This window comes from Phaseolus vulgaris, chromosome 6, assembly GCF_051622355.1.
Source record: "Phaseolus vulgaris cultivar YP4 chromosome 6, ASM5162235v1, whole genome shotgun sequence".
Classification (NCBI taxonomy): domain Eukaryota; kingdom Viridiplantae; phylum Streptophyta; class Magnoliopsida; order Fabales; family Fabaceae; genus Phaseolus; species Phaseolus vulgaris.
Window position 1 is genome coordinate 3,766,096 of NC_143503.1, and position 25,792 is coordinate 3,791,887.

General features: G+C 34.0%; 1 protein-coding gene and 1 pseudogene across 6 annotated transcripts; both read right to left on the minus strand.

Moving 5' to 3' along the window:
* Nucleotides 1–5,643: 5,643 nt before the first annotated feature.
* On the minus strand, nt 5,644–24,788 carry LOC137827841 (protein ACTIVITY OF BC1 COMPLEX KINASE 7, chloroplastic). 6 transcript variants are annotated; one of them, XR_016521372.1, is made up of 18 exons: nt 24,493–24,785; nt 23,379–23,973; nt 23,070–23,213; nt 22,618–22,743; nt 22,334–22,421; nt 20,355–20,448; nt 20,062–20,155; nt 19,815–19,869; nt 19,586–19,677; nt 14,527–14,697; nt 10,115–10,171; nt 9,940–10,023; nt 9,579–9,673; nt 8,536–8,597; nt 8,384–8,458; nt 8,147–8,251; nt 6,348–6,489; nt 5,644–6,068 (listed from the first exon to the last, which is right to left on the minus strand). XR_016521372.1 is itself a non-coding variant. In XM_068634194.2 (18 exons), the coding sequence occupies exons 2-18, from the start codon at nt 23,955–23,957 to the stop codon at nt 5,995–5,997; spliced, it is 2,127 nt and encodes a 708-aa protein (XP_068490295.2). In that variant the 5' UTR covers nt 23,958–23,973; nt 24,493–24,788; the 3' UTR covers nt 5,644–5,994. The 6 variants fall into 6 exon arrangements, 4 of the variants coding, with proteins under 4 accessions (XP_068490295.2, XP_090159290.1, XP_090159291.1 ...); XM_068634194.2 differs by having other exon boundaries at nt 9,579–9,663; nt 24,493–24,788; XM_090303164.1 differs by lacking the exons at nt 19,586–19,677; nt 19,815–19,869; nt 20,062–20,155; ... (4 more) ...; nt 23,379–23,973; nt 24,493–24,785 and adding exons at nt 15,279–15,906; nt 16,006–16,153 and having other exon boundaries at nt 9,579–9,663.
* Nucleotides 17,895–18,827, minus strand: LOC150026269 (uncharacterized; annotated as a pseudogene).
* Nucleotides 24,789–25,792: the final 1,004 nt, after the last annotated feature.

Genomic DNA, 25,792 nt, shown 5'->3' on the forward strand with positions numbered 1-25,792 from the left:
ATTATTTTTTAAATTATTATGCGAGTTGACTTGCAAGCCCATGACCCAGCTTTTATGTGGGACGTGTTGAATCAAGTGTGTTCAAGCTTTGAAAAATCCAAATCCTTTGAGTTTGATGGAAGGCTGGATGTGTTTGTTGTTGCTGAGGTGCTTTAGAATAGAATCTGGGGTAGATTATCTGTGTAAATTCACTCTTGATTGAATCTAATGTTTAAGCATTTTCAAATCTTTTGAATTGAATGTGTTTTTCAAACTAAGTGAAAAACAACCTATTGTTTTGTCGAAACAACCGATTGTTTTACTCTTAGGTGTTTTGAAAAAGGTTGAAAACTGTTTTTGGTGTTTAACCAGCTGTCAAACCAAAACAACCGATTGATTCGCACATTCAATCGATTGTTTGTTTTCAAATCATAACAGAAAACTGTTTTGTGCATTGACTGAGCTTTAAATGATTTTGTAACTGAATGCGCTCCTGTTTTTAATGCTTTAACCATTCTTTGAAAGCTATAAAGAGTTTGTTCATCTTCTGTAACAAACCAGAAATGAGATTTAATCATAGAAAAACATATTTGAGTTTTTCACTAATTTTGCTTTCAAGAGTAAAAAATTGCTTTAAAGCTTGCTTTGATCAAGAGAGTGATATAGGATTTTCATTTGTATTGATTTCAGATCATTCTGTAACAAGTGTAATCCTTCTGTACTTTGTGTAAACTCTGGTGTGCTAGGCCAAGAAGTGTTGTGTGCTCTTGAGGTTATCAAGATCAACATTCTTGGTGGTGTATGTGCTGAGCCAAAGGAAGTGTGTGTCTTGAGGGGATCAAGGTCACTTCTTTGTTGGTGTGTGTAAGTAATCTAGGTTTGGTTACTTAGTGGATTCCCTAGTGGTTTTCTAGGAAGACTGGATGTAGCTCTTGGTTTAAGAGTGAACCAGTATAAATTGTGTGTGCAATTTCTCTCTCCCTTAAACTTTTTAATTTCATATTTGTCAACTGGTATAACCAACCGATTGTTTCTGCAAAACAATCGATTATTTTTCTGGTGCTGTATTAAATTGCTTTGTGTTTTTGGCAAACTAAATTCTGAATCAAGTTTTCTTAAAGGAATTTCATTCTAGACTAAAAGTTTGTGAAAACTCTCTTTAAACCATTCACCCCCCCCCCCCTCTAGTTTAAAGCCATACATTCTTACAATTGGCATCAAGAGCTTAGTACTTGAAAAATACTCAAGTTTGATCCGAAAATCTTTTTCAATGGCTGGAAAACTATCTTTCGAGGAAGGTGCTTTAATTAACAAACCACCTTTATTCAGTGGTTTGAGTTATAAGTATTGGGAGGCGAGAATAAAAATCTTTGTTGAATCCATTGATCAAGGAATTTGGGATTCAATCAAAAATGGCCCTTTCATTCCAAAGGTTAAAAAGAATGGATCTTTTATTAAAAAACCTTGGTCCCAATGAACCAATGAAGAATGTAAGATGGCCAAGCTTGATTGTATTGCCCAAAACATAATAGCTTATGCACTGGATTCTAATGAATTCTTCAGGATATCAGAATGCAAATCTGCCAAAGAGATGTGGGATACACTCAAAGCTACTCATGGGAACATCCATGAATCAAAGGAAGTAAAGACAAGAAGTCAAGCACGAAGGAAAAGGAGGCAAAACTGAAAAAGCCTCAACCTTTGCTTCATGGGCAAAAAGGAAGATGATTCAAGCAGTGTAAGTTCCTCTAACTCCTCAAATTCTGAAAATTACAGTCAATTGCTTCAAGCTTTTCAAGAAACACATGAAGAAGCTAACTGATTGATCCTCTTGAACAACCGGTTAAAGGGAATGAATAGCTGGCTTGAAAACAAAGTCAAAACACTGGAAGAAGAATTGGAAAATTCAAAAACAAATTTTGAAAATCTTGAAATTGTTTACAAAAACTCTTCTTGCAAATGTGATACTCTTATTTGTGAAAATTGTGAAAATCTTGAAAAGAAGGTTTATTATTTTGTTAAAACTGGGGATAAGCTTTCAAAAGGTCAATCCTACTCTGAGAATGTCTTGACATCTCAAAACTGTGTTTTTGGAAAAGCAGGATTAGATTTTAATCCACAAAACAAGCAAGATAAATTTTCAAAGTCATTTTCGAAACTGCCAAAAAAACAACTGATTGATATGTCAAAACAACTGATTGTTACTTGCTTTTATTGCATGAAAAGAGGTCATTCTGTCAGATTCTGTAAAATCAGAAAATATGCAGTTCCTAGAGGCTTTATGAAGTGGATTCCCAAATGTTGTAAAGGTTCAAATGATGAAAATAAACCAAATGGACCCACATTCATAAGGGGACCAAATCTTTGTACTTGAAAATCTACCTTGTAGGAAACCTTGAAGGAGAGCATGCAACAATGGTACCTGGACAGTGGGTGCTCAAAGCACATGACTGGGGACAAATCAAAGTTTCTAAGCATCTCCTTTAAGCAAGAAGGGCATGTTACCTATGGGGACAACAACAAGGGAAGGATTCTTGGAAGAGGATCCATAGGAGACAAAGATATCTTGGTCATCCATGATGTTCTATATGTAGAAGGTTTAAAGCACAATCTACTAAGCATTAGTCAATTGTGTGACAAAGGATATCAAGTTATCTTTAAAACAAACTCATGCAAAATCTGTCTTCCCAACACAAAAGAGGTAATGTTGATTGGTAAGAGAATCAATAATGTTTATCTTTTAGATATCTCTTCTCCTTGTTCAATTGGTTGTCTTCTTTCTAAGCATGATGAGTCTTGGCTATGGCATAGAAGAATTGCTCACATTCACATGAATCATTTGAACAAATTAATACCTAAAGATCTTGTGATTGGGTTGCCCAAGCTCAAGTTTGAGAAGAACCATATTTGTGAAGCTTGCCAAAAGGGGAAACAAGTGAAAAACTCTTTTAAAATAAAAAATGTTGTTTCTTCTTTAAAACCTCTTGAGCTACTTCACATGGATCTTTTTGGACCTTCAAGAACCGTGAGCCTTGGTGGACTATTATGCTCTTGTTATTGTGGATGATTTTTCTAGGTTTAATGCTAAGTGAATCTTCTCTTCCCAAGTATTTCTGTGCTGATGCTAAAAAGTTTGTGAAAACCCTCTTTAAACCATTCACCCCCCTCTAGTTTAAAGCCATACATTCTTATAGGACGGACCAATGAAATCAACTTGAATTTCTTATGTAGGGTAGACCAATGAAAGGCAATTACTTCCTGCACACAATCAATTGCTTCCTGCACCCGACAGACTTTTTAAAACCCCATTGCCCTTGTCTTCTTTAACATTTGCAGTTGAAGCTTCTGGACGCCCATGTCCGTAGAAGGAAAATGGCTTACGGATATCATCCAAAATAGGGTTTGGCATTCCGGATGTACATATTCGGAAGAGTTAAATGTGTTCTGGATATGGGGATGCGGAAGTATACACACAACCTTCTGGGTGAAGCCATCCGCAGCACATAAATCTCTTATGGATAAGAAAATTCGGATAAGAAAATCACTTCCGCATAAAAGTATTTGGAACGCACAGGGCATGTTAAAACTCACATTGTCTTTTCCGGTGGCTTTGTTCTCTATCGTTGTCAAACTCCCTCATAGACGATGTCTTAGTGACCACAACAATGGACGTCCTTCGCTCCTAGGTTTGTCCGTTGAAGGGCTCGTTCAAGTGAAGCTTCCGCTGCCTCAGAGGAGAAATGTGAACGGGAGAATGGGAAAATGACGGTGGCTGCTGGGTTGAGTGCGAAAACGAAAACGAATGAGGCAGGTGCTGCATTGCCTGCGAAAATGAAGGGGGTTGAGTGTTGTGATTGGGTGCATATTTCACTTAACCTAATTTCAATTTCATTAAGGACATTTTAGTATTTTTCGCATACACAATTGGGTGTCAGACTAAATTGATTAGGTGCAAGGAGAATAGTCCCAATGAAATTGACTCGCATTTCTTATGCAGGACAGACCAACCAAACTCATATTTTGCGAGTCAACCCAGCTCGCATTTTACGGGACGAACTTTCCCGCATTTCGATCCCTAAATAAAATTTTGGGGTAGAATTAAGAAAATCAAAATATTATTCTGAAAAGACAAATCCAAAAATCCAAATAATATATTTAAAAAAAATTATGAAAAAATAATCCAAAAACATATTTTTATAAAACAAAATTTCAAAAATATATTACAGAAAAGTTATTATGGAAAATTGAATCTAGACAAATTTTCTTGAATACCAAATTCAGAATATACTTTGATCTGTATCTCACTCCTATCTTAAAAATTAAAGAGAGTATTTTGAACATTTCGCGTAAATAATATGATGCATGTTCGAATTTATTGGGTGAAGGAAGTAATTGTGCTTCCATTAACTTTATCTGTTTTCTAGGTGTCACTCCATTGAGAAAACCTTTCAAAAAATAATAAAATTAAATTACTTAAATAGGCTCACTTCTTCAAGATTGAGAATTTCGAAATTTTATGACCAATGACTTCTTTGGCATAAAAGAATACATTGAGAAGAATACCTTGAACAGGGCATCTCCATTTTAGATTACATGAGTTTCTCTCTCTTACTACGATAATAAATTTAAAAATCTGTATTTTAAATAAGATTTTGAGTCATAAAAATAAAAAATTATTACTTTATGTTAAAATCAAGGTCCTAATTCATACTCTTTGAAGTGCATAACCTATATTAAATGCAGTGAGAATTGTCAAGTAAAGTGGGTATGTATAGATGCTTGGTGGAGACAGTGATCCCTTTAATATTTACTTTAATATTTATGCACATGCTTAAACTACATAAAACTATTAAATAAAAATTAATTTTAAAGATAAAAATAATTAGGTACTATATTAACTAAATTAAAAACTATTTTAAAGATTAAAATAATATTAGTATATAAAATAATTTATAAATTTTTATAAACTAATTTTTAAATTTTGTTTACTGTCAATTTTAGAATCTAAAATCTAAAGTAGAATTTAAAGTAATTGGTAATTAAAATTCAGTTGATAACTAAAATCTTAATAGTTAATTAGATATTAATATAAAAACTAGTTTATAAATTTAAAAACTATTTTAGATACTAATAATTTTTAGTCTCTAAATTATACTAATTTAGTTAATATATTAAATAATTATTTTTTATTTTTTATTAATTTCCTAGTAGTAGTGTGTTCTCTTATATGTCTTTTAATGTCTTCCTCAAAAGGGATATGCGTGTAGTGATTTCTTCTTATGGAGGATTCCAAACCAACTATTATGGTATTCTATATCTGTCTGCGTGGTGCAAACATTGTGTTAGTCATCTTCCTCAACTTCTTTCTTCTTGCTAAATAAGGTGAATAACTAGTTGCTTAGGAAAGACAGATTGTGTTCTTCTTGCTAAAGTTGAACCAAGATTCTTGTATCTTCAATCATCAAGGAAAGAGGAACATATGTCTTAAATTAAACTCCATGTATGTCTCAAGCATATTCTTGTGACAGATTAATCCAATACATTGTAGCATGATTTTACCAAATAGGATATAACAATTATACAGTCAAACCATAAACCATATGCTATTGAAAATAGAATTCTAAAGACTTTATTATTCTCATTTAAGATAAATAAACAACACAATGAATGGAATATCTTGTATTATATTGAATAAATGACACAGTACAATGAAAACTAGCAAGTTCAATATACAATTAGCCATAATTAGATGAAAACGTGAAATGTTAATTTTAAACTATCGGATCTATGCTAATGACAAATTTCTTTTATCCCTATGAAACTATTATCAGGAAGGAGGAACATTTTATTGCAGTTTCTTCACCATCCAATCATGTTTCTGTACAACTTGTATTTGTATATCTTACTATGATAATGTGAAAAATATAAACGCTAATGCTGATGAATAAGATATTTGAGATGAAGACTGTTATCATGCATATGCTTGAAGCAATTGAATTTGATGGGAATGAATCATTATATCATTTTCTCAAACTTCTCAAGTTTCTTCACCCGTTGCATAGACCTTAAAAGTAGTGCTGCAAAAACGCCTGCAGCAGATGGACAAGTTCATACCAATCAATCACAAGAAAAAATATGATGTAAGCATGATCAAGATTAAGAGTCTACTTGGATAAAAATTTCTGTAAGTACTTATAGAAGAAAGAAAGAAATAAATTTGTCCCTAAATAAATCAATTTCATTTTTTTTTAATTTTGCTCTCCTATAAGCACTTATGGAAACTTTGTCCAAACATACTTTAAGTATAACAAGTTTAATCAATCAGTCCCTAAACAATATTTTAAGAAAGTTTAATGCTAAAATCTGACCTGCACCAAGGAATGATCCATTTGCAAACGCTTGATTGCCTTGGCTACTCAAAGTGATACCAAGATTTAGCAAGGTTCCCCCCAATACCGAATACATAGTAGCCATTTGTAAAATTGTTGCTTTCCTAGCAGCTCTTTCAGACTGGAAAATCAAGTTACACTCACTTCAATTGAGGGAGAAAAATGTTGCAAAATGTCTACCTACATTGGACAATTTTTTCTTTTTTTATAAAACTCATGTTAGACATCACTATGAATTTTGACATCTCAGTTAGGCTGACACATCAAAGTCCACCAATCACCTGTGATCACACGAAACATAAAACAGAGAAAAGAACCTTCCACTAAAATTCTAAAGAGTTACAAAATTAAACTTAGTAGGAAATGGTTTATCTCCATAAGAAAACGCAAGATCTAGTGTGATTTGATTTGGACACAACATAGAAAAAAGCTAGGAACATACTCTTTTAAATGCAACTTTTCTAATGACGGAAATTTATTGGAAAACACAATTTTGTGGTTTTCACATCATATTTAATGAATCTATCATGATTTTGTAATAAATTTTAACCAATAGGAGTTTCTTAGAAGAATGTGTTGAAAGGATTAGTGAATGGTCCTGGTCTGGTACCATGTTTGAGAAGAGAAAAACTGAGAAAATATATAATAAATTCCATGTATTATGTACACAAGAGTATTATTATTTATAATGAAGAAGATAATCAATAATAAGGAACTAAATTAATATTTAATAATGAAAATTATTTGGTAAGATATCTCCCTATAAAATTATATATCATATCGTATATCTAAGACTCCTCCCTCGAGCTAGAGCATATGAATCACGAGACAAGTTTGTTACAAATGCCACACAAGTCTCATTGAGAAACTTAGTAAACATGCATGCCAACCAATTGGTTGTCGATGCTGACAAAAAGCAAGTAGATATCTTTTGGAAATGACTTTGTAAAAGTGGCAATCAATCTTCAATACACTCCGTTCTTTCAAATCATATATTTAACACTCTCCCTCAAATTAGAACATATTATCTTGAGTCAAGCTTGCTAAAAATGGTCAGAGGGCACACCAGCTGTGAGAGCAAAAATCATAGATGACATGGCAGTTGCTGGAAAGCAAAAAATGCTCGGAGGCTCACATCTGCTGGAAAGCGAAAATGATCAAATGGCACGACTGTTGGAAAGAAACAATGGTCATCACACAGTAAGGCGATCACCGGTTGGACAAAGCTTGCCCAAAGAAAAAAAAAAGGAACTTGCCAGAAAAGTGATGGTGGTAAACAATACTCATTGGAAAAACATCAACGATGAAAAGTAATGTCTTGGTGGACTATGACAGCAGCAAAGAAAAGTGTATCCAATGGGAGCAGTGACAACAAGAAAAAAGAAACAAAAACCAGACTAGATGTATGGTTTCTAAAAAAGTTACTCCTATGAGAAGTGGGCCCATAGGAAAACATAGATTTGATTTCCCTTCTTGTTAGGCTCTTGATGTCATGTTGAAAGGATTAGTGACTGAATAGGTGATGAAGGATGGTATTCTTCTAGTATCATGTTTGAGAAGAGATAAACCAAGAAAAAATATAATGAATTTCGTGTGTTGTGTACACATGAGTATTATTATTTATGATGAAGAAATACAATATAAAGAACAAAAGCAATATATATATATATGGTAATAGGAAGTATTAGACAAGATATTTCCCTATCATATCTCTACCATAGTATGTTGCTAGCATTCCCCTACAACTTGTATCATGCGAGGAATAATCAATTGCTCACCTCAAGAACTCGAACTCGGAGTTTCAGATCTCCTGACTCGAGTTGCTTGACAAATTCCTCTATTCTTTGAACTCTGTATGGCATTGTTATCGAATTGGTTCTTACCTAGAAATGTTCCACAAGACTTGTTAATTTAAGTGAATACACAATGCCATAATTAAAATAACAGTTGTTTTATACTATGAAGAAACATCATCTAGAATGAAAAGCTAAAATGGAATTTCCAAGGTGTGGTACATCATCAGCTTGTTTCCTTATCTCCTCAACAAGCTGTGGCCCAGTGCGCTGCTTTTGCCTTATATCTAGAAGCTCCTGTTGTGACAAGTTCAAATTAGTACTAAATTTTAACAGAGAATAAAAACAGTAACTGGTCATAGACTGTTTTGAACCTGTGCATAAGGTGCAGCGATCTTCACAAAGGAGAAATCTGGATTGAGTATATAACCTAAGCCTGCACCGAAACAAAATGTAAGATAAAGATTAAAAATGTAGAAATCAAATATTCTTGAAAAATACTGTTTTCTCATTCTCGTGCTATTTGTGCAGTAGGTTTTACTATCAGTTGAATGGAAAATTTAAATTGAACATTATTTGTGATAAGTATTCTGTAGCTGTATTATATAGACATGGAGCAATATTATAAGTGTCTCCTAGCAGTCAGATCCATATTTAGCAACTAATCTTACATAATACCAAACCACAATACCATGATACTGATATTTCACAATATAGATCCACCTTCACTGTAAATCACCAATTTTGGTGTCTTGGCCTTTGTTAGGTTGACCTTATCTAGTTTACACGAGGTACCAAGGAGGTGCCAGTCCACATTCGCAATAAAAAGGGTAGCCTCAATTGGTTTTGGTTTGCACATTGGTAACGCCTCAGGAAGCAAACATATAGACAAATTCACAAGGAGAGAGAGAAGGATTCAAAGAAAGACTGGCTTTTGGAATACTATCCCACGTGAAGCTAAGGATGAACAAAGAACGACTCATCTTCAAAAAAAGGGACATTAAAAAAAACCTAAAACCAACAACTTGAAGCATGGTAGAAATTTCTATCCTGTCTTGTCAAATGTGTAAGTAAAAAAAAAACAATTGCTGGATGAGGATGATGTTTGTTCACAATGAAAAGTTACACAAGAAATAACAGCAAAGAATAGATCAAAATCTAAGGCATATAGCTTGGGATCTGTTCTGTCCTCCTAACCATATAAAACGTCCAAATCATCACACAATCTACAATGATTACACATTTATTCTAATTGTGGAGTCTTTCATAACTATCCCTAGGAAAAGTTGGATTATCATCTTCTAACAAACAAACTAATTAAATTAATAACGTACAATGGGTATGTTAAAGGAATAAAATACTTTGGAAGAATGATCATCAATTCAGGGAAAAGAGCAAGGAGGAGAAAAGAGAAAACCTTCAAGTGTAGAAAATGCTCTAATGACAAAAGTGAAGGTAGATGGAAAACGGAAAGGCTGATCTTGTGCTATAGCAAATAAATCCTGCCAAAAACTCCACCAATAATAAAATTATACAGTAGAAAATCCTGTAGATACTTGGAGGAATAAATCCTGCCAAAAACTCCATCAATAATAAAATTATACAGTAGAAAATCCTGTAGATACTTGGAGCAACCAAGAAATCCAACGATTTTCCACTATTTAAAGTGAAACAATCACACAAAATAATTGCAGATTAAATAATTACAGTTAAATAAACTCTCCCAATATGAAGGAACTACAATATTATTGATCCAATATAACTAAATACTAACATACCTCCCCAATTGCAGATAAAGTCTGTTGTTGATCTGGTGTCTGGCTTAGAAGATTGTCCAAGAAAAACTGTACAGATCTCCTAACCTGAAAGCCACATTATATGATCAAGATATGTGTAATAATTTCAAACTGTTAATGGTCATCTTATAATAGTACAGGTACTAAATGTCCTTACAGATGACAGGTCACCAGTGGGTTGGAGGGCTCCAAGATCTATAAGGCATTGCATTACCTGCACCATTGTCAATAAAAAAGTTGTAAACGTGAAAGGGCCCTGGAAATGTAAAGTTCCAGTTCTGAAAAACTTCAAATTCCTTATCCTGAAAAGCGTCACTGGTTAATATAAATATACAATTGTAGTTGTACTAAACACAGGAGCTTAACCATGAAATTACTGTTGAACAAAAAGTTTGAGGGAAATTGTGTGCCTCCAGGAAGTACACTGATATCTCATTTATAGCATGTACATAATCAATCAAATGAAAACTTCACTAGATAACTGTCAGCAGTGACATTTATCCATCTATTCTAATGTGTTTAATATGCTAATGAGTCTAGAGTTATTGAGTTAACATTTATTCTCAAGCTTGAGGTTACAAAGATATTAGCTTGTTACCAGTAAACACTACATGTAATTAATGTGTAAAAGATTAGGATTTGTTATGAATGATACAGATTTAGATAGTGTCAATATACATGATTTGTATCTTAAAAATAAACCTACATGTGATACTATCTTTACCTGAAGATCTTTGTGCATTACAACCTTGTACATGGGTGAAGACACATACTTTTACTACTACAGAAATTTCTCAAAACAATAACTAAATGTTAGTGAAAACATTACTCATGGAATAAATTAGTTTAGTGTAGAGGAATTTTGCAACAGAAGAGCAATGATACTAGATCACTGAAGGACATTTCTTCTCTTATTTTATTGTGACTAGCATCGAAGAAGGTGCTGATTTGTACATAATTTTAAGCTAATTTACTGCTTAATCACTAGCTAACAATGAGCAATCATAATTAATAATTTACCATATATTTTAACATCAATGTCTGCTAAACATGTTGATAAATCTTGATTAGTATTCTAACATGTACAAAATGAATATGGATGACACCTGAATGCTCACATTAAACACAAAAAATGTTTATATGCCTCCCAATATATCACAATATTGGGGTTGCATTCGAGTTAGGTTAGGTCCAACATATTTCTAATATGGTATCAAAGCCTTATGCCTTAGGGGTTCAAATTTTTATCCTTGCCACCCCCAATGCTCTAATAACCAATTGATTTCAACACAAGGTAGGTGGTGGCTGAGTGCATTTGGGATAGTTGGGTTGTAACTAAATGACAATTAAAACTTTAGACCCTAGGAATATTTAAGGCCCTTATTTGGAGTGTATACACAAGGAAGCAATTCTAGGTGTTAAGAACAAAAGAATACATCAGCTAAGCATGTTTCAAGCAATGGATGTTAGTTAGTAAATGGTTGGTTTGGTACAATTATTATGTTTAACATTGCAAAGGATGTTATTCAATTCCTTTGTTATGATGCTATTGGCAATTATTTTTGGTTGTCATCTCTAGCAAAGTAGAAATCTAGTATAGGCTACAACAACAAAGTCTTATTTTATCCTTTCTTGTATGCTCACACATCCATCATAACATTCTTATTTTTGCTATGATAAACCTCTTTCATATTGTTCCTTTAAAGCCCAATATTCACTACTATTAGATATTATTAGATATTATGAGATATTATAAATATTGTTAGATATTTCTATTTATGTAATGGACTTAGTCCATATGTTTCTTTTTCTATATAAACATAATCCTATGTGTTCAATAAACACAAGGGATTTACCCTATTCTTTATTTTCTTTTAATAACTACGATATAGTATAGTTGAGCATATAGTTGCGTGATAAAACCTGTCTTTGAATTTGATAATTACTCTACCATCACAAATAACCTCTGATATCTTTCTCATTTTTCCAAGTTACTTGCATCGTCTACAACATTATCATTATTTTTCCATCATTTTGTATGATTGAACTTGATATTCAAACTTAAAAACATATGGTATGATATATTCTCCCACTTTACTTATGAGTCATCTTCCTCCTATGTCTTTCTAAAATTGTACTACATATATTCTCTTACTCCTACTTAAATGAAAACCCCATGCTTTTAGATGGTGAGTGATAGCATTTATATCCCTTGTGTGGTTGAGTATCCTACAAAAAACAAATTTGAAAGCCCTAGTATCCAGTTTTTCCCTTCCATTACTATGAACATGCACAAAGGATACACACCCAAATATTCTAGGTTGGAGTTTATTTGTAGGGTCTATGTATGGGTAGAACGAGGATAGAACTTCCATGGGACTCTTTGATCCTAAGATTTTAGAAGGTAATCTATTGATGATTAGTGGCAGTAAGAAAGACTTCCCCCCAAAATTTCTTAGGAACATGATATTGAAAAAGTAGAGCTCTAGTATGTTCTAGTAAGTGCCCATTTTTCCTTTCAGCAATCCCATTATGATGAGGTGTGTTAACATATGAAGACTCATGGATTATCCCCTCTTTTTGGCAAAAAGAGTCAAACTCAAGATTAAAGTAGTTCTTGGCATTATCAGACCTAATATTCTTAAGATTAACTTCAAATTGATTCTTAATCATTGTGGCAAATTGAATAAAAGCGGAACTTATCTCAAATTTAAGTTTAAATCGGAAAACCCAAGTCACCTAGGTTAGATATGCAAGGACTTAAGGTTAAACCTTGGAGTAAACCTATCCCATTTGGAAAGTCCTCAGCCTCTTAGCCATATAGATGGATAAGGCAACAATAAAGGCTACAATAGTGATTAGAGTGGCACAACAATGAAGGTTGCAATATGTTCAAGGGGATGCAACAATGAAGGCTGCATTTTAGGGTTGGTAGACACGGCCAAAGACTCCCAAAGATTAGCTCTGATACCATCTTAAGATAGTGGACTAGGTTAGACATGCAAGGACTTAAGGCCGAACCTTGGTGTAAACCTATCCCAATAGGAAAGTCCTTAGCATCTCCTCTTGGAGTTCTCCCACTTCAAGGGGGAAGTTTTCCTAAAAAGGAATAGAGGATGCCTCCCTGAGAGCTAAGCTGTGGGGATTGGTGTACAAAGGTTTGCTAATCCACCATTGTTTACTTTGTAATAATCTTTCAAACAACACTAAAGTTCTCCCTAAACATTGTCCCAAATTAACATTTGCTAACATACAATTCCTATAAAAGTGACGAGGGCCTCTCAAGGCTTCCAAGATGCCAAGGAAAGTTCACTCCAAGCTCCTAAGTTCAAGACACAAAAAGGACAATGCAAAGCTTCCAAGAAGGTGAGTCTTGGATTGTGTTTAGGTCTTTTTGGGTGGCTAATGGCTAGGTTATGTTGCGGAATGATGGTGGAGGGTTTCTAACTAGATTGGGTGAAAAATAGAAATGTTGTGGTGGTGGTAAAAGGGTAAGGCTGAATGGTCTTGGATAGGTGTTTGATGGAAATCTTGGAGAGTTTCTTTGGTGATTTGGTGCAGGTGGCTAGGTGTTGTGTTTTGGCTGAATTATGTTTATGGTTTTGGGATGAGTCTTGAAGGCTATAGGATATGGAAAGATTAGAAGGGTGGAAGCTCAACAAGACTACACAATTAGAAGCTAGAAATGGAATGAAAAAAGACAATGGATGAAGATGACAATGGAAAATGGAAATGGAAAAGTAGTAAGGAAGGGTGGTGAATTCCTTACCAAATGTACACACCCTAGGGGTAGTGCCGTTATGACCCTTGAGGATCTCTTGAGACTCTTCTTGGAGGCTCCAAGAAGACAAAAGGAGAGAAGGCTCTTAGGAAAACTCAACCAAGCTCACTTTTCTCACAAAAGAAATCTATTCACAAGCTTTCAAGCTAATGTGTATTCTACATCTCAAAGGTGTGTTTTTACATGAGGGGGAGGTGCTCTTTTATAGCCTACAAGTCATGCACTCCAAGCCTCTAAGGATATTGTGGGACTTCTCCTAACACATGCTCTCCATAGGGTTTCTTATTCTACCCTAGGTTAGACTTATCCTAGAAAACAAACACCAAAACTACGAAGAAAATGACCAAACAAGGCCACACAAGTTATAGATTTTTGTCTCTTTTGATTCTTCTATATTTTTACATTTTTTAAGAGTCCTAAGAGTCTTCTTGGCTTGATGAAGTTCTTCCTCCAACTCCTTAGCCTTGCTCCTTGAAAGAACTCCTCTAGAAGCCTCTTGGAAAGCTTGTACTCTTCTCTCCCTTTCCTTTAACTTTGCTTTGTTTCTTGTGATCACTCCATCTTGTGTTGGTGCCTTCTGAATCATGATCTCATTAAAAAGTTTCATATTTTGATATCTATCAAGTTCCCTGTAATCTTACATATCTTTACTTTACAAAAAGAAATATGAATGAAGAAAAAATAGAAAACAAATTTTGATATTAGTTTATCAAGACATCAGATTGGAAGTACTTGTTATGATAATGTCTCTCATGTTTTCAAAGATGCAAGTGTAACAGAAACTAGACCTTTTTGGCATCCTTCTCATAAACAGCATAGAACAGTTCAAGCAGTCTCTCTCGGGTGAAAGATTTTATATCCCCCATCATGCCAAAGTCATAATAAATAATTGCTTCATCAACATCAACGGCAAGATTTCCAGGATGTGGATCAGCATGAAAGAAACCTGTTTTCAATATCTGAAAAACAAGCAAGATTTAAGACTCCAAATATCTTGAAGCAAAATGTCTTTTCTACGTTTAATAAAACATAGGCATATATAGTCTATTAAACATTCACATGATCCAAAGAGATGACAATATTGAATATTGATAGTTTCAAAGAGAAACAACAATGTAAACCTGAATCAAGTATGTATAGGGTAAATCCCTTGTGTATATTGAACACATAGGGTTATGTTTATATAGGAAAAGAAACATATGGGCTAAGCTCGTTACATAAATATGAAATATCTAACAATATCTATAATATTTCATAATATCAAATAATATCTAATTATATTTAATAATATCTAATTATATCTAACACTCCCCCTCAAGTTGATGCATATAGATCATATGTACCCCAGCTTGTTACAAATGTAATCAATCCTAGGCCCTCATAAGGGTTTAGTAAAAATATCTGCTAATTGATTATTTGAATTAACAAACTCAGTCTTGATATCTCCCGATATAATCTTTTCTCGAATGAAATGACAATCAATCTCAATATGTTTGGTCCTTTCATGAAAAATTGGATTTGAGTTAATATGAAGAGCAACCTGATTATCACATATAAGTGTCATTTGAGTGACCTCTCCAAATTGCAATTCTTTAAGTAACTGTTTAAGCCAAATAAGCTCACAAGTAGCCGAGACCATAGCTCTATATTCTGCTTCTGCACTAGATCTTGCCACAACACTTTGTTTCTTACTCTTCCACGAGATCAAGTTATCACCAATGGAGACACAATAACCATAAGTTGATCTTCTATCAGATGGAGATCCTGCCCAATCAGCATCTGAATAACAAACGACTTTAGTATGATTATTATGACCATATAACAAACCTTTTCCAGGAGAGCCTTTAATGTACTTCGTTGTACGAATGACTGCATTCCAATGATCTTCACATGGAGAATTAAGAAATTGACTCACCACACTGACTGCAAAGGAAATATCAGGATGAGTAACAGTGAGATAGTTCATTTTTTCAACTAATCTCCTGTACTTCTCAGGATTCGAAAGAGGCTCCCCCTGATTGGGTAGAAGCTTGACATTGGGATCCATGGGAGTATCAACAAATTTCGAATTCATCAACCCAAGAAATATCTGAGTTTGCCACGATCTTTGGTCTGAAAGTGTTGACAAAGGTGTTGTTTTACTTGTGAGATGCTATGGTGATCACTGCCTGTAAGAACAATGTTATCAACATATACTACAAGATAGATACACCCAACACTCGAGTGACGATAAAAAATTGAATGATCTGCTTCACTGCAAGTCATACCGTATTGTTGAACAACATTGCTAAATTTTCCAAACCAAGCCCTAGGAGACTGCTTGAGGCCATATAAGGATTTGCGAAGACGACATACCAATCTAGAAGACTCTCCCTGAGCAACAAAACTGGGAGGTTGCTCCATATAAATTTCTTCCTGCAAATCCCCATTAAGAAAAGCATTTTTGACATCTAGTTGATAAAGAGTTCATTGTTGAAGAGCAGCCATAGCTATGAATAAGCGAACAAAGGCCATCTTTGCCACTGGAGAAAAAGTATCACCATAGTCTAAACCAAAAATTTGGGTATAACCCTTAGCCACAAGACGAGCTTTGAGACGATCAATAGTACCATCACAACCAACTTTGATAGCAAAAATCCACCTGCAACCAACAACAGATTTCCTAGATGGTAAAGGAACAAGTTCCCAAGTTCCATTATTCTGAAGCGCATTCATTTCATCAAGCATGGCCTGACGCCAACCAGGATGAGCTAAGGCATCACCTACAGATTTTGGAATGGATACAGAAGAAATAGACGAAAGGCAAGTATAAAAGGGTTGAGATAGTCTATGGTAACTCAAAGAAGTATAATGTTGAGAGGGATTACGAGTAGAACGTATACCTTTACGGATAGCAATAGGAAGATCAGGTTCAACTGTCGGAGGTTCAACTGCAGGAGCCGGAGGGGGATGAGGTGTTGGCATCGGAAGAGAGTCTGCTAATGGACCATGAGATGTTTGACGACGACTATACACCTGAAGAGTTGGTGGCGGTGGTGAATTGTTAGGTGCACTAGGCACAATAAGAGGAATATTAACTTGCTTAGATGAAGAAATTGAAGGAGAAGGACAAGACTTAAAGTAAAGGAAAGATTCACTGAAGGTGACATCTGCTGAAATAAAATAACGGTTTAAAGAAGGTGAGAAACATTTATATCCTTTTTTTGATCTAGTGAACCCTAAAAAAACACATTTGTGTGACTTAGGAGATAATTTATCAAGACCAGGACTAAAATTATGAACAAAACATGTGGATCCAAAAACTTTGGGAGGTAAAGAGTGGAGAGGGTCATGTGGAAATAAAATAGAATGAGGAATTTTGTTATCTAAAACTGAAGATTGCATGCGATTAATGAGATAATATGCACTCAGAACAACATGACCCAAAAAACGCTGAGGAACATCACCATGGATTAAAATAGTACGAGTTGTTTCAACAAGATGTCTATTTTTGCGCTTAGCTACCCCATTTTGTTGAGGTGTATAAGCACATGAAGTTTGACGAAGAATACCATGAGAAGCCATAAATTTTTAAAAGAATGAGAAAGATACTCACGTCCATTATCACCGCGCAAAATTCGGATGGAAATTCCAAATTGAATTTTAATTTCATTGTAAAATATTTGAAATATAGAAAACAAATCAGAACAGTTTTCATTAAAAATACCCAAGTACATCTTGAATAATCATCAATAAAAGTAACAAAATACTGAAATCCTAAATTAAACTTAATATGACTTGGTCCCCAAATGTCAGAGTGAACTAAGGCAAAAGGAGATGAAGCACGTTGTGAGACACTACTAGGAAAAGAACTACGAATGTGTTTCCCTAACTGATATGACTCACACGATAAAGTAGACACATTAGAAAAACTTGGATCAAGCTGCTGCATCTTGGCAAGACTAGGATGACCCAACCGAGCATGAATGAGAGATGGAGAATCCATAATTACGCCAACATGTGCAGAGATCTATAGTTGATAAAGTCCATGAGACTCATATCCGGTGCCAATCATCCGTCCCAAACTCCGGTCCTGTAAAGTAACAGAATCTTTGTTAAAAGAAATAACACAATCAAGGGAACGAGTGAGACGACTAATGGATAATAAGTTAAATGGACCCAAGGACATAAAGAACATTATCAATAGATAAAGAAGAAAAAAGATTAATAATACCAACACCATGTGATGGTACCCTATATCCATTGGCCGTGGTAACCGAAGATAAATAACCCGTAATAAATAGGGAAGAGAAAAAATATTTATTACCAGTATTGTGATCTGTGGCACCTGAATCTAGAACTCAAGGGCCAAGGGAAGTGGAGTGAGTGAGGTCAACAAAAGATGTACCTGAATGTGCAACAGAAGCCGTGGAACTAGGGTTCTGGCGATCCTCATACCATTTAAGAAATTCATTGAAAATAGCAGGCTGGCCTAGGGTATCAATTGAAGTATGGTCCATAGTAGAAGGTTGCACAGGGGCAGTTTGAGCAACCGCAACAAATTTAGGAGGACGACCATGAAAGGCATAACATCTGTCAATTTTGTGGCCAAGTTTGCCACAATGGTCACACTTGTGACGCCCTTTGCCCGGCTTGTGAGGGCGAGTACGATCATTATGCTAAGAGACTAAAGCAGAAGAGTCATCAACATGAGACGTTATATCAGTGGTGTGTTTACCTGGCACACACAAGAGGGTAGAACAAGTGGAAATAAAATTGGGCACGATAGGAGATCCCAAAATTTGATCACTAACGTGAGAATAATCATCAGGAAGGCCATGTAAACCCAATATCATGAAGAACTTGGATCTTTGTTCTAGTTCTTGAGAAGGAGTGGGGGCGGGAGGTAATAACTCATTAAAATCATGAAGAAGAGCATGAAATTTTACCTAGATATTCCACCATTGTACCATCAAGACGTTTGGAAACAACAATTGTGAGAAGATTTTGACACACACCATAAAGACGTTGAGTATCATTGGTGTATAATAATTTTGCTTGTTCCCAAACTTCTGAACATGTCTCATAGGTACGAAAAATTTGTTTTAAAGATGAGTGAATGATAGATTTGATAACAATGCATAATTGAGCATCAATTTTCAACCAACGGGAAACTTCATTTTCAGCAACAGTAGGATGAGTAAGATGATTAACATAACCTTGACTCTTAAGCCATAATTTAATATCTGACACGTGTCATAATTGGTTCCATCCAATTTGTGAATGGAAAGATGAACATTGATGTAATTAGTATAAATAGATGGATCCGGCATAATGACTGCAGAAGAAGCCACAGTGGTAGCGGCAGCGGAAGAAGCCATAGTGACAGCGGAAGCGGAAGAAGCCATAGAAGATAAGGATAAATCCAGTCATCGGTTAATTGGCGGCAACAACAAATATGAAGGCTCCGACAGCGATTTCGGCAGCGTCTCCGGCGGAGGCTCCGACGAGTTTTCGGCGACGACTCCGGTGAGATTCTGGCGGTGGCTTCGGCAAGGGTCCGACGAGGCAGTGGGGCGGTGGCTGGAAAATTCCAATGAATAGTGGGTTCACCAATAAAAAATTGAACCCTAAACCCTAAACCCTAACCTTATGATCTAGATACCATATTAAAGGAAAAGAAAGAATAGGGTAAATCCCTTATGTATATTGAACACATAGGGTTATGTTTATATAGGAAAAGAAACATATGGGTTAAGCCCGTTACATAAATATGAAATATCTAACAATATCTATAATATCTCATAATATCAAATAATATCTAATAATATCTAACAGATAGTTTCAAAGAGAAATAACAATGTAAACCTGAATCAAGTATGCCTCAATAGTGCGTGATGAGATTCGTAATCGATCATAAGCACGTGAAGTTAACATATCCACTTCATTTATTTTGATACCTATTTCCGAAAAGTAAAACCAAAGTTCAATGATATAATGACAGACAACCCTTGAAGGAAAAAAAAATATTTATTTTAGTTTCCACTTTTAAAGAAAAAGAAGAAAACAAGTAAGATGCACTAGTCAAGTTGACGACCTGGTACGTACTCCAATGTCAACACCTTCGATGCAGTATAATCCCAATAAACCAGCTGCAAAAGGTGAAAACAAAGGATGCAGCAGTAAAAATTAACATCAGTGCTGGACATTAGTGATTTATATGTGCTACATTCATGTTTAAAGGAGATTAGGAAGATTGGAGAGGTAAATTAAGTTTCAAGGAAGCTGAAACTATCTATATAATAATATCCAGCAGAATATAGTGTAGCAACAAGAAAACATACAGGTACTCGGACCCACTTTATGTTTCGAAAATCTCGGCGGAATCTATCAGCATTCTTTCCTTCATTTATATAATCAATTTCTTGATACAAAATCCTGAAAAGTACCATGTGCAGGACAATATAAATTACATAAGGCATGTTAAGGACAATGTAAAATACATAAGGGAAAATACCTGTGACAGTAATTAATGATAGTAGGTAAAATGAAGGCAAAAACTAGTGAGAGTCTAAGACTTTAACATGCAATGAGGGAAGAAGAAATTTGCTTCAAACATAATGTTTGTATTACTTACGTTGCACATTCTTCATATATACCAACCCAATCTCTTGTCGGACCACCTAGAGTTTCACTTCTCTGAAAATATTCTGCAATCAGCTTTAAGTTTCCTGGACATGACAAGGCAACTTGTTAGAGTGAAACAAAATTTCAACAACGACCAAGCTTTAATCTCACTATTGACTATAATTGATATTACTAAAGCTCAAAACAGGTGTAGAAAATAACTCATTCAGATCCATTGACCAAACTCGATTATATAAAGTAAAGCAAACTCTAAAACAATATTATATTTATTAGACTTTTTATTAGCATAAGCACCAAAATGAGGAATTGGATCCCAACTACATTGGCACTGTAGATAAGTGGCTTGGGTAAACTTCAATACTTTATTAGTGTTGAAAGGATTAGTGATAAAATAGGTCCTAGAGGATGGTACTGCTCTGGTACCATGTTGAGAAGAGAGAAACTGAGAAAAAACATTATAAGTTCCATATACTGTGTACACATTAGTATTCCTATTTATAGTGAAGATGGAATACAATAATAAGGAACAAAATCAATATCTAATAATGGGTAAATATTTGGTAAGATATTTCCTTATCAAATCATATCATATCTCCGTATTTAATGTAATCAAATCATATTTCTAAAAATTGGTATCAAGGATTTAAGCTAGATTAGTTTGGGAATGCTGTTGCAATTTCAAATTAAAAGATATGCCTTAGATATATTGGACCTAACCAATTTGATTTGACACTCCAATAGATCAAAACAGCATAGTATTACCAGAACAAGGAGCCTTATTCAAACCTGAGTAGGTACAGTTCAAGAAGTTAGTTGAGATACTAAACTATCTCGCAATAACCAGACTAGATATTTCCTTCTCAAACAATATAATGAGTCATTTTATACAATCTTCATGAGTTGATCATTGGAATGTAGTCCTATGAATCTTGAGATACATTAAGAATGGTCTGAGTCAAGGATTGTTATACAAAGACAAAACCTAGATAAGGTGATTAATCTATTGATGGGTAGTCTACTTTGGAATATTGTATTTTTGTTTATGGTAATCTTGTTGACAAAGTAAGAAGCAAAAAGTAGTTGTCGAAGTTCAGAGACCATGTATTGATCTAAGAAAATGTTCACATGTGAACTTACATGAGTAAACAGCTACTTTGTGTATTATAGTTTGAAAATGTTGACCATATGAAGCTTTATTGGGGATAATCAAGAGACTTTACATATTGCTTCAATCCAGTCTTTCATAAGTGAACAAAGCAATAAAGAAAACGACCATCACTTGATCAAGGAAGAAAGTTCTCTAACGAAATAACTGAGGTTTGTTAATTCTAATTATCAACTTGAAGATATCTTTTCAATGTGCCTGAATCCAATGTGCTAGTAAAAAGCTTGGGGCATTTGATTTTGTATGCTCTATCTTGAGAAAGAATATCAGAAAGTACGTCCTATTTAGAGAAAATATCTTTTAATATAGGGGGCTTTATATTTTGTTTTGTAAATTGTTGAAGATTTCATCTTTACTAGAGATAAAGCCCATTTACAATATGAGTGAGGGTAATCCTCACCTTACAAGCTGGTTTTGTGAGGATGGATTGGGTTTAAACTCACTTCTTAATATGGTATCAGAGTCTATCTTAACGAGATTTCTTAGACCTATCGTGTCACTCGTCATCAGACCGCTGTTGAACATAAATATCAGAGATAAGACCAATTTATAAAAAAGTGGGAGAAATCCTCGCCTTACAAGTAGGTTTTGTGAGGATGGGTTTGACTTAAACTCACTTCTTAATATAAATAATTAGGATTTGACACCTTGCTTTAAATTCCCTAATTTAGAGATTGCAAATCATGTAGAGAATTTCCTCAAATAATTTAGAAATCCTTTGATCCATCTCAAGTGAGATGACAATAACTATATCAAAATCACAACACGTAGCAAATGGAAGAAACAAAATGACCATAACTTACGCAAGTCAATGTCAAAAAGCTTCTTTAGCCCAGGCCTTTGAACTTTGATAACTACTTTTTCTCCATTGTGTAATATAGCTCGATGAACCTAAAAATAGGCCCCCCCAAAATTAAAGTAAAAAAAGCTGAGTTATCTCATCTGATTGTTTGTACTGCCAAGAACTTGCGTTCAAATTTAGAGTTATAGCACTACAAAGGCCACCACTAATATCAACACATTAAGATCATTAGCTTGAATACAAGAAATGAGAAAAAATATGATTGTCAGCATAGGCACAATTCACCTGACCAAGACTAGCAGCAGCAATAGGCCGATCTTCAAACTCTTTAAACAATACATTAATGGGAGCTCCTAATTCACTCTCAATAAAGCCTCTTGCTTTCTTCGGAGAAAAAGCAGGTACCCTATCCTGCAGAATGGTGTATTAAGATTAAAAACTATTAATATGTAATGGAAATGAGAGATATGAAGAACAGATACGAAGAAAAGAGAGATAACTAAAAATCTGCTTCAAAATTAACTGTGATTACATCAAAGATAGCTATAAATAGCTATGAGCGTAACTCAATCCTGAGTCAGCACTGTAACCATCTGTAACTAACATTTAACAACTTGTAACTACGTTGAAAAGAAAGCGAAATGTAAAATTCAAAATACAGTGAATTCCTTGCTTATACAATAGCTCTAATATGTCAAACACGCACCGAAATTGAGTACAAGACTCTACAAAGGTACCTGCAATTTTGCAAGCTCATCTACAAACTCCCGGGGAAATAGATCCGACCTTGTTGATGATAACTGTCCAAGTTTAATGAAAGTTGGGCCAAGCTGTAATACACACTCCCTTAGCCATGCAGCAGTTTTCTGCCTTCTTCTTTTCTGAAATACAATATCAAAGTAGTTTGGGTCAGCAAAGCGAAAGCACAACAGAAATTAGAAAATTAATAGGGATGAGTGCTGAAGAAATGTTTGTCGAGAGGATCCCTGCCGGAAATGAGTAAAGTCAGAAGAGATGTTGGCAATAAAATAACTTCCATAACCTACCTGCTTTTCTTCTGTAAAGCCACCCAAATATGCCCATTTTCCATTGTCCAACAGAACTCGAATACGTAAAGAAATAACAAAAGACCAAACATCAATAGATCTCTGCACGGAATTGTAATTTTCATTGGCCCAACTGAAGCCTTCATCTGAGGGCAAAACTTTTAGCTCTTCCAGTGGTGGAAGTTCCTTAGAGGTTCTAGATTTCACTGTCTTTGTCAAGGCCGGGCTAGGGTCTCTTCTTACCAAACTTGCTCCATTAACAGCTTTCTTTGAACTGCTCCCCATTTCCACTTTATTCTCTGACATTGTCTTTCTTTTCACTACCTCACTTGCTGGAACCATTTTAACAACTCTACCATTTGTACCATATTTTGATGGAGGCAATTCTGTCTGTCGCATTTCAACCAGGAATCTAGGAAATTTATCATTCTCTGACTTATCAGATTTTGACCTTCTATTCTTTGGCAATTTATGAACTGAAATTGAGCCTGGAAAACTGAGATTGTGAAATGCTCTTCGCTGATTTCCCAACTTTATATTGCTATAACAATAACCATGCAAAGCCATTATTACTGCCATTCAAGATGATGATACCCTGCAAAACATCAATAAAAAAAGAAAAGGAACAGTACATGTCAAGTTAGTACTTAATTCAGAAAATCAAATGGAATCTAAAAAAAAAAACGCTTTAGAGAAGACTAAAGAGAGGACAGGTTGAGATAAATAAATGAAATTCCATTAATTAGAGTTTCATATCAGTAACTATCAAAAGGATTAGAGTTTCATATGAGAAACTCCCAAACTCAGCATCAATCACCAATCAATCATCATCAGAAACACAAAACATAAGAACATCGTACAAACAAAGAAGTAGAGTAACTCAATACTCCAATTGACAGAGACAAATTTACTGAGAAAGCTAAAGCCAATGGAATCAAAGCATTGTAATTTAATTCAACCCATTGACTCTTAATTTTCAATGAGACTGCCAGAAAGATCAAGTTTAATCAAATTTTCAAGCAAAATCAGGTGCCCAGTTGAGATAACTTGTAGAATAATAACATTCCCGATTGAAAGAAGAAATTCAGATTGGAAGTGGATAATTGTTGCATACCTGAGACAGCAGAGAGAGCCTCAGAGACCCCAGAGGTACTAGGATGTTGTGGCTTCAAGTAAGTTTCAACGTCGAGGGTGGTAGTGGACTTGGAACATGTAGCATTATACAGATTTTTTTAATAATTTGATACTTTTCTTAATTTAAATTTGGTGGAAAGGAGAAAACAGAAGTGGGATCTTTGAACTTGTGCCATTCAGAGGGTTTTGGTGCATGTGGGTCTCTTTGCACCGCATGTAATGTATATCACTCTTCGCTCACAAAAAATATTTGGTACTCTTTCTGCTTCACACAACATGTTAACACAATTTAGAGTAATTATATAACTTTTTTATTATTAAAACTCATGTTACAACAAACATAAAATTAAATAAAAACATAGGGCTAGACCAAACCTATGTAAAAAAAATAAAATCTAAGAAAAACTTAAACAAATACATCGAGAGAGTAATTATTTAATTTAACCCTTTCAAATTTTTTTGCTAATGATGCTATTTTTTTATTTATATTCGTAACACCTGAAATAGTTTTGCATTCCATTACTTGTGAAATTTTCATTTATGAATAATTTTTATTTATTTATATTAGTTACAAGTGAAATCGTTTTACATTCCAATCATTACTCATGAAATTATCATTTGTGAGTAATTTTTGGTGAGATAATATTAAAATCTTTTTGGCTAGTGGTTTTTACTCATCTTCAAATGATAATATTTTTTTTATGAATAACTCGATTTTCTAAGTTGCTTTTAATGTATAAAAATTTAGGTGAATAACTCAATTTAAATGTGAAATGTCTTGGTAAAATTTAAGTGATAATTCATAATGTTCCGTATGTAATGTATATTATTATTATTTTATTAATGTTATAATTATCACTTTAGAAAATATTATTTTATTATTTTAACATTATTATTAATGTTAGTAAAAATTATTATTGAAAAGAATCGAAGATTTTATGAGTGAACACATTATCTATAACTACTTTGAACACATATTATAATTATTATTAAATAATAATATTATTATTATAATTATTAAATAATAATAATTATTAAATATTTATTTTATTATTATTAAATATTATTATTATTATTAAATATTATATTTTTTTATTAATATTGATGATAATAATAATAATAATACAATAATAATAATATTAGTAATATCAATATTAATAATAATAGTAATTTTCATTTAATAATAATAATATCAACAATAATAATATCAATAATAATAATAATGTTATAAATATTATCAATAATAACATTAATTATTATTATTATTATTATTTTATTAT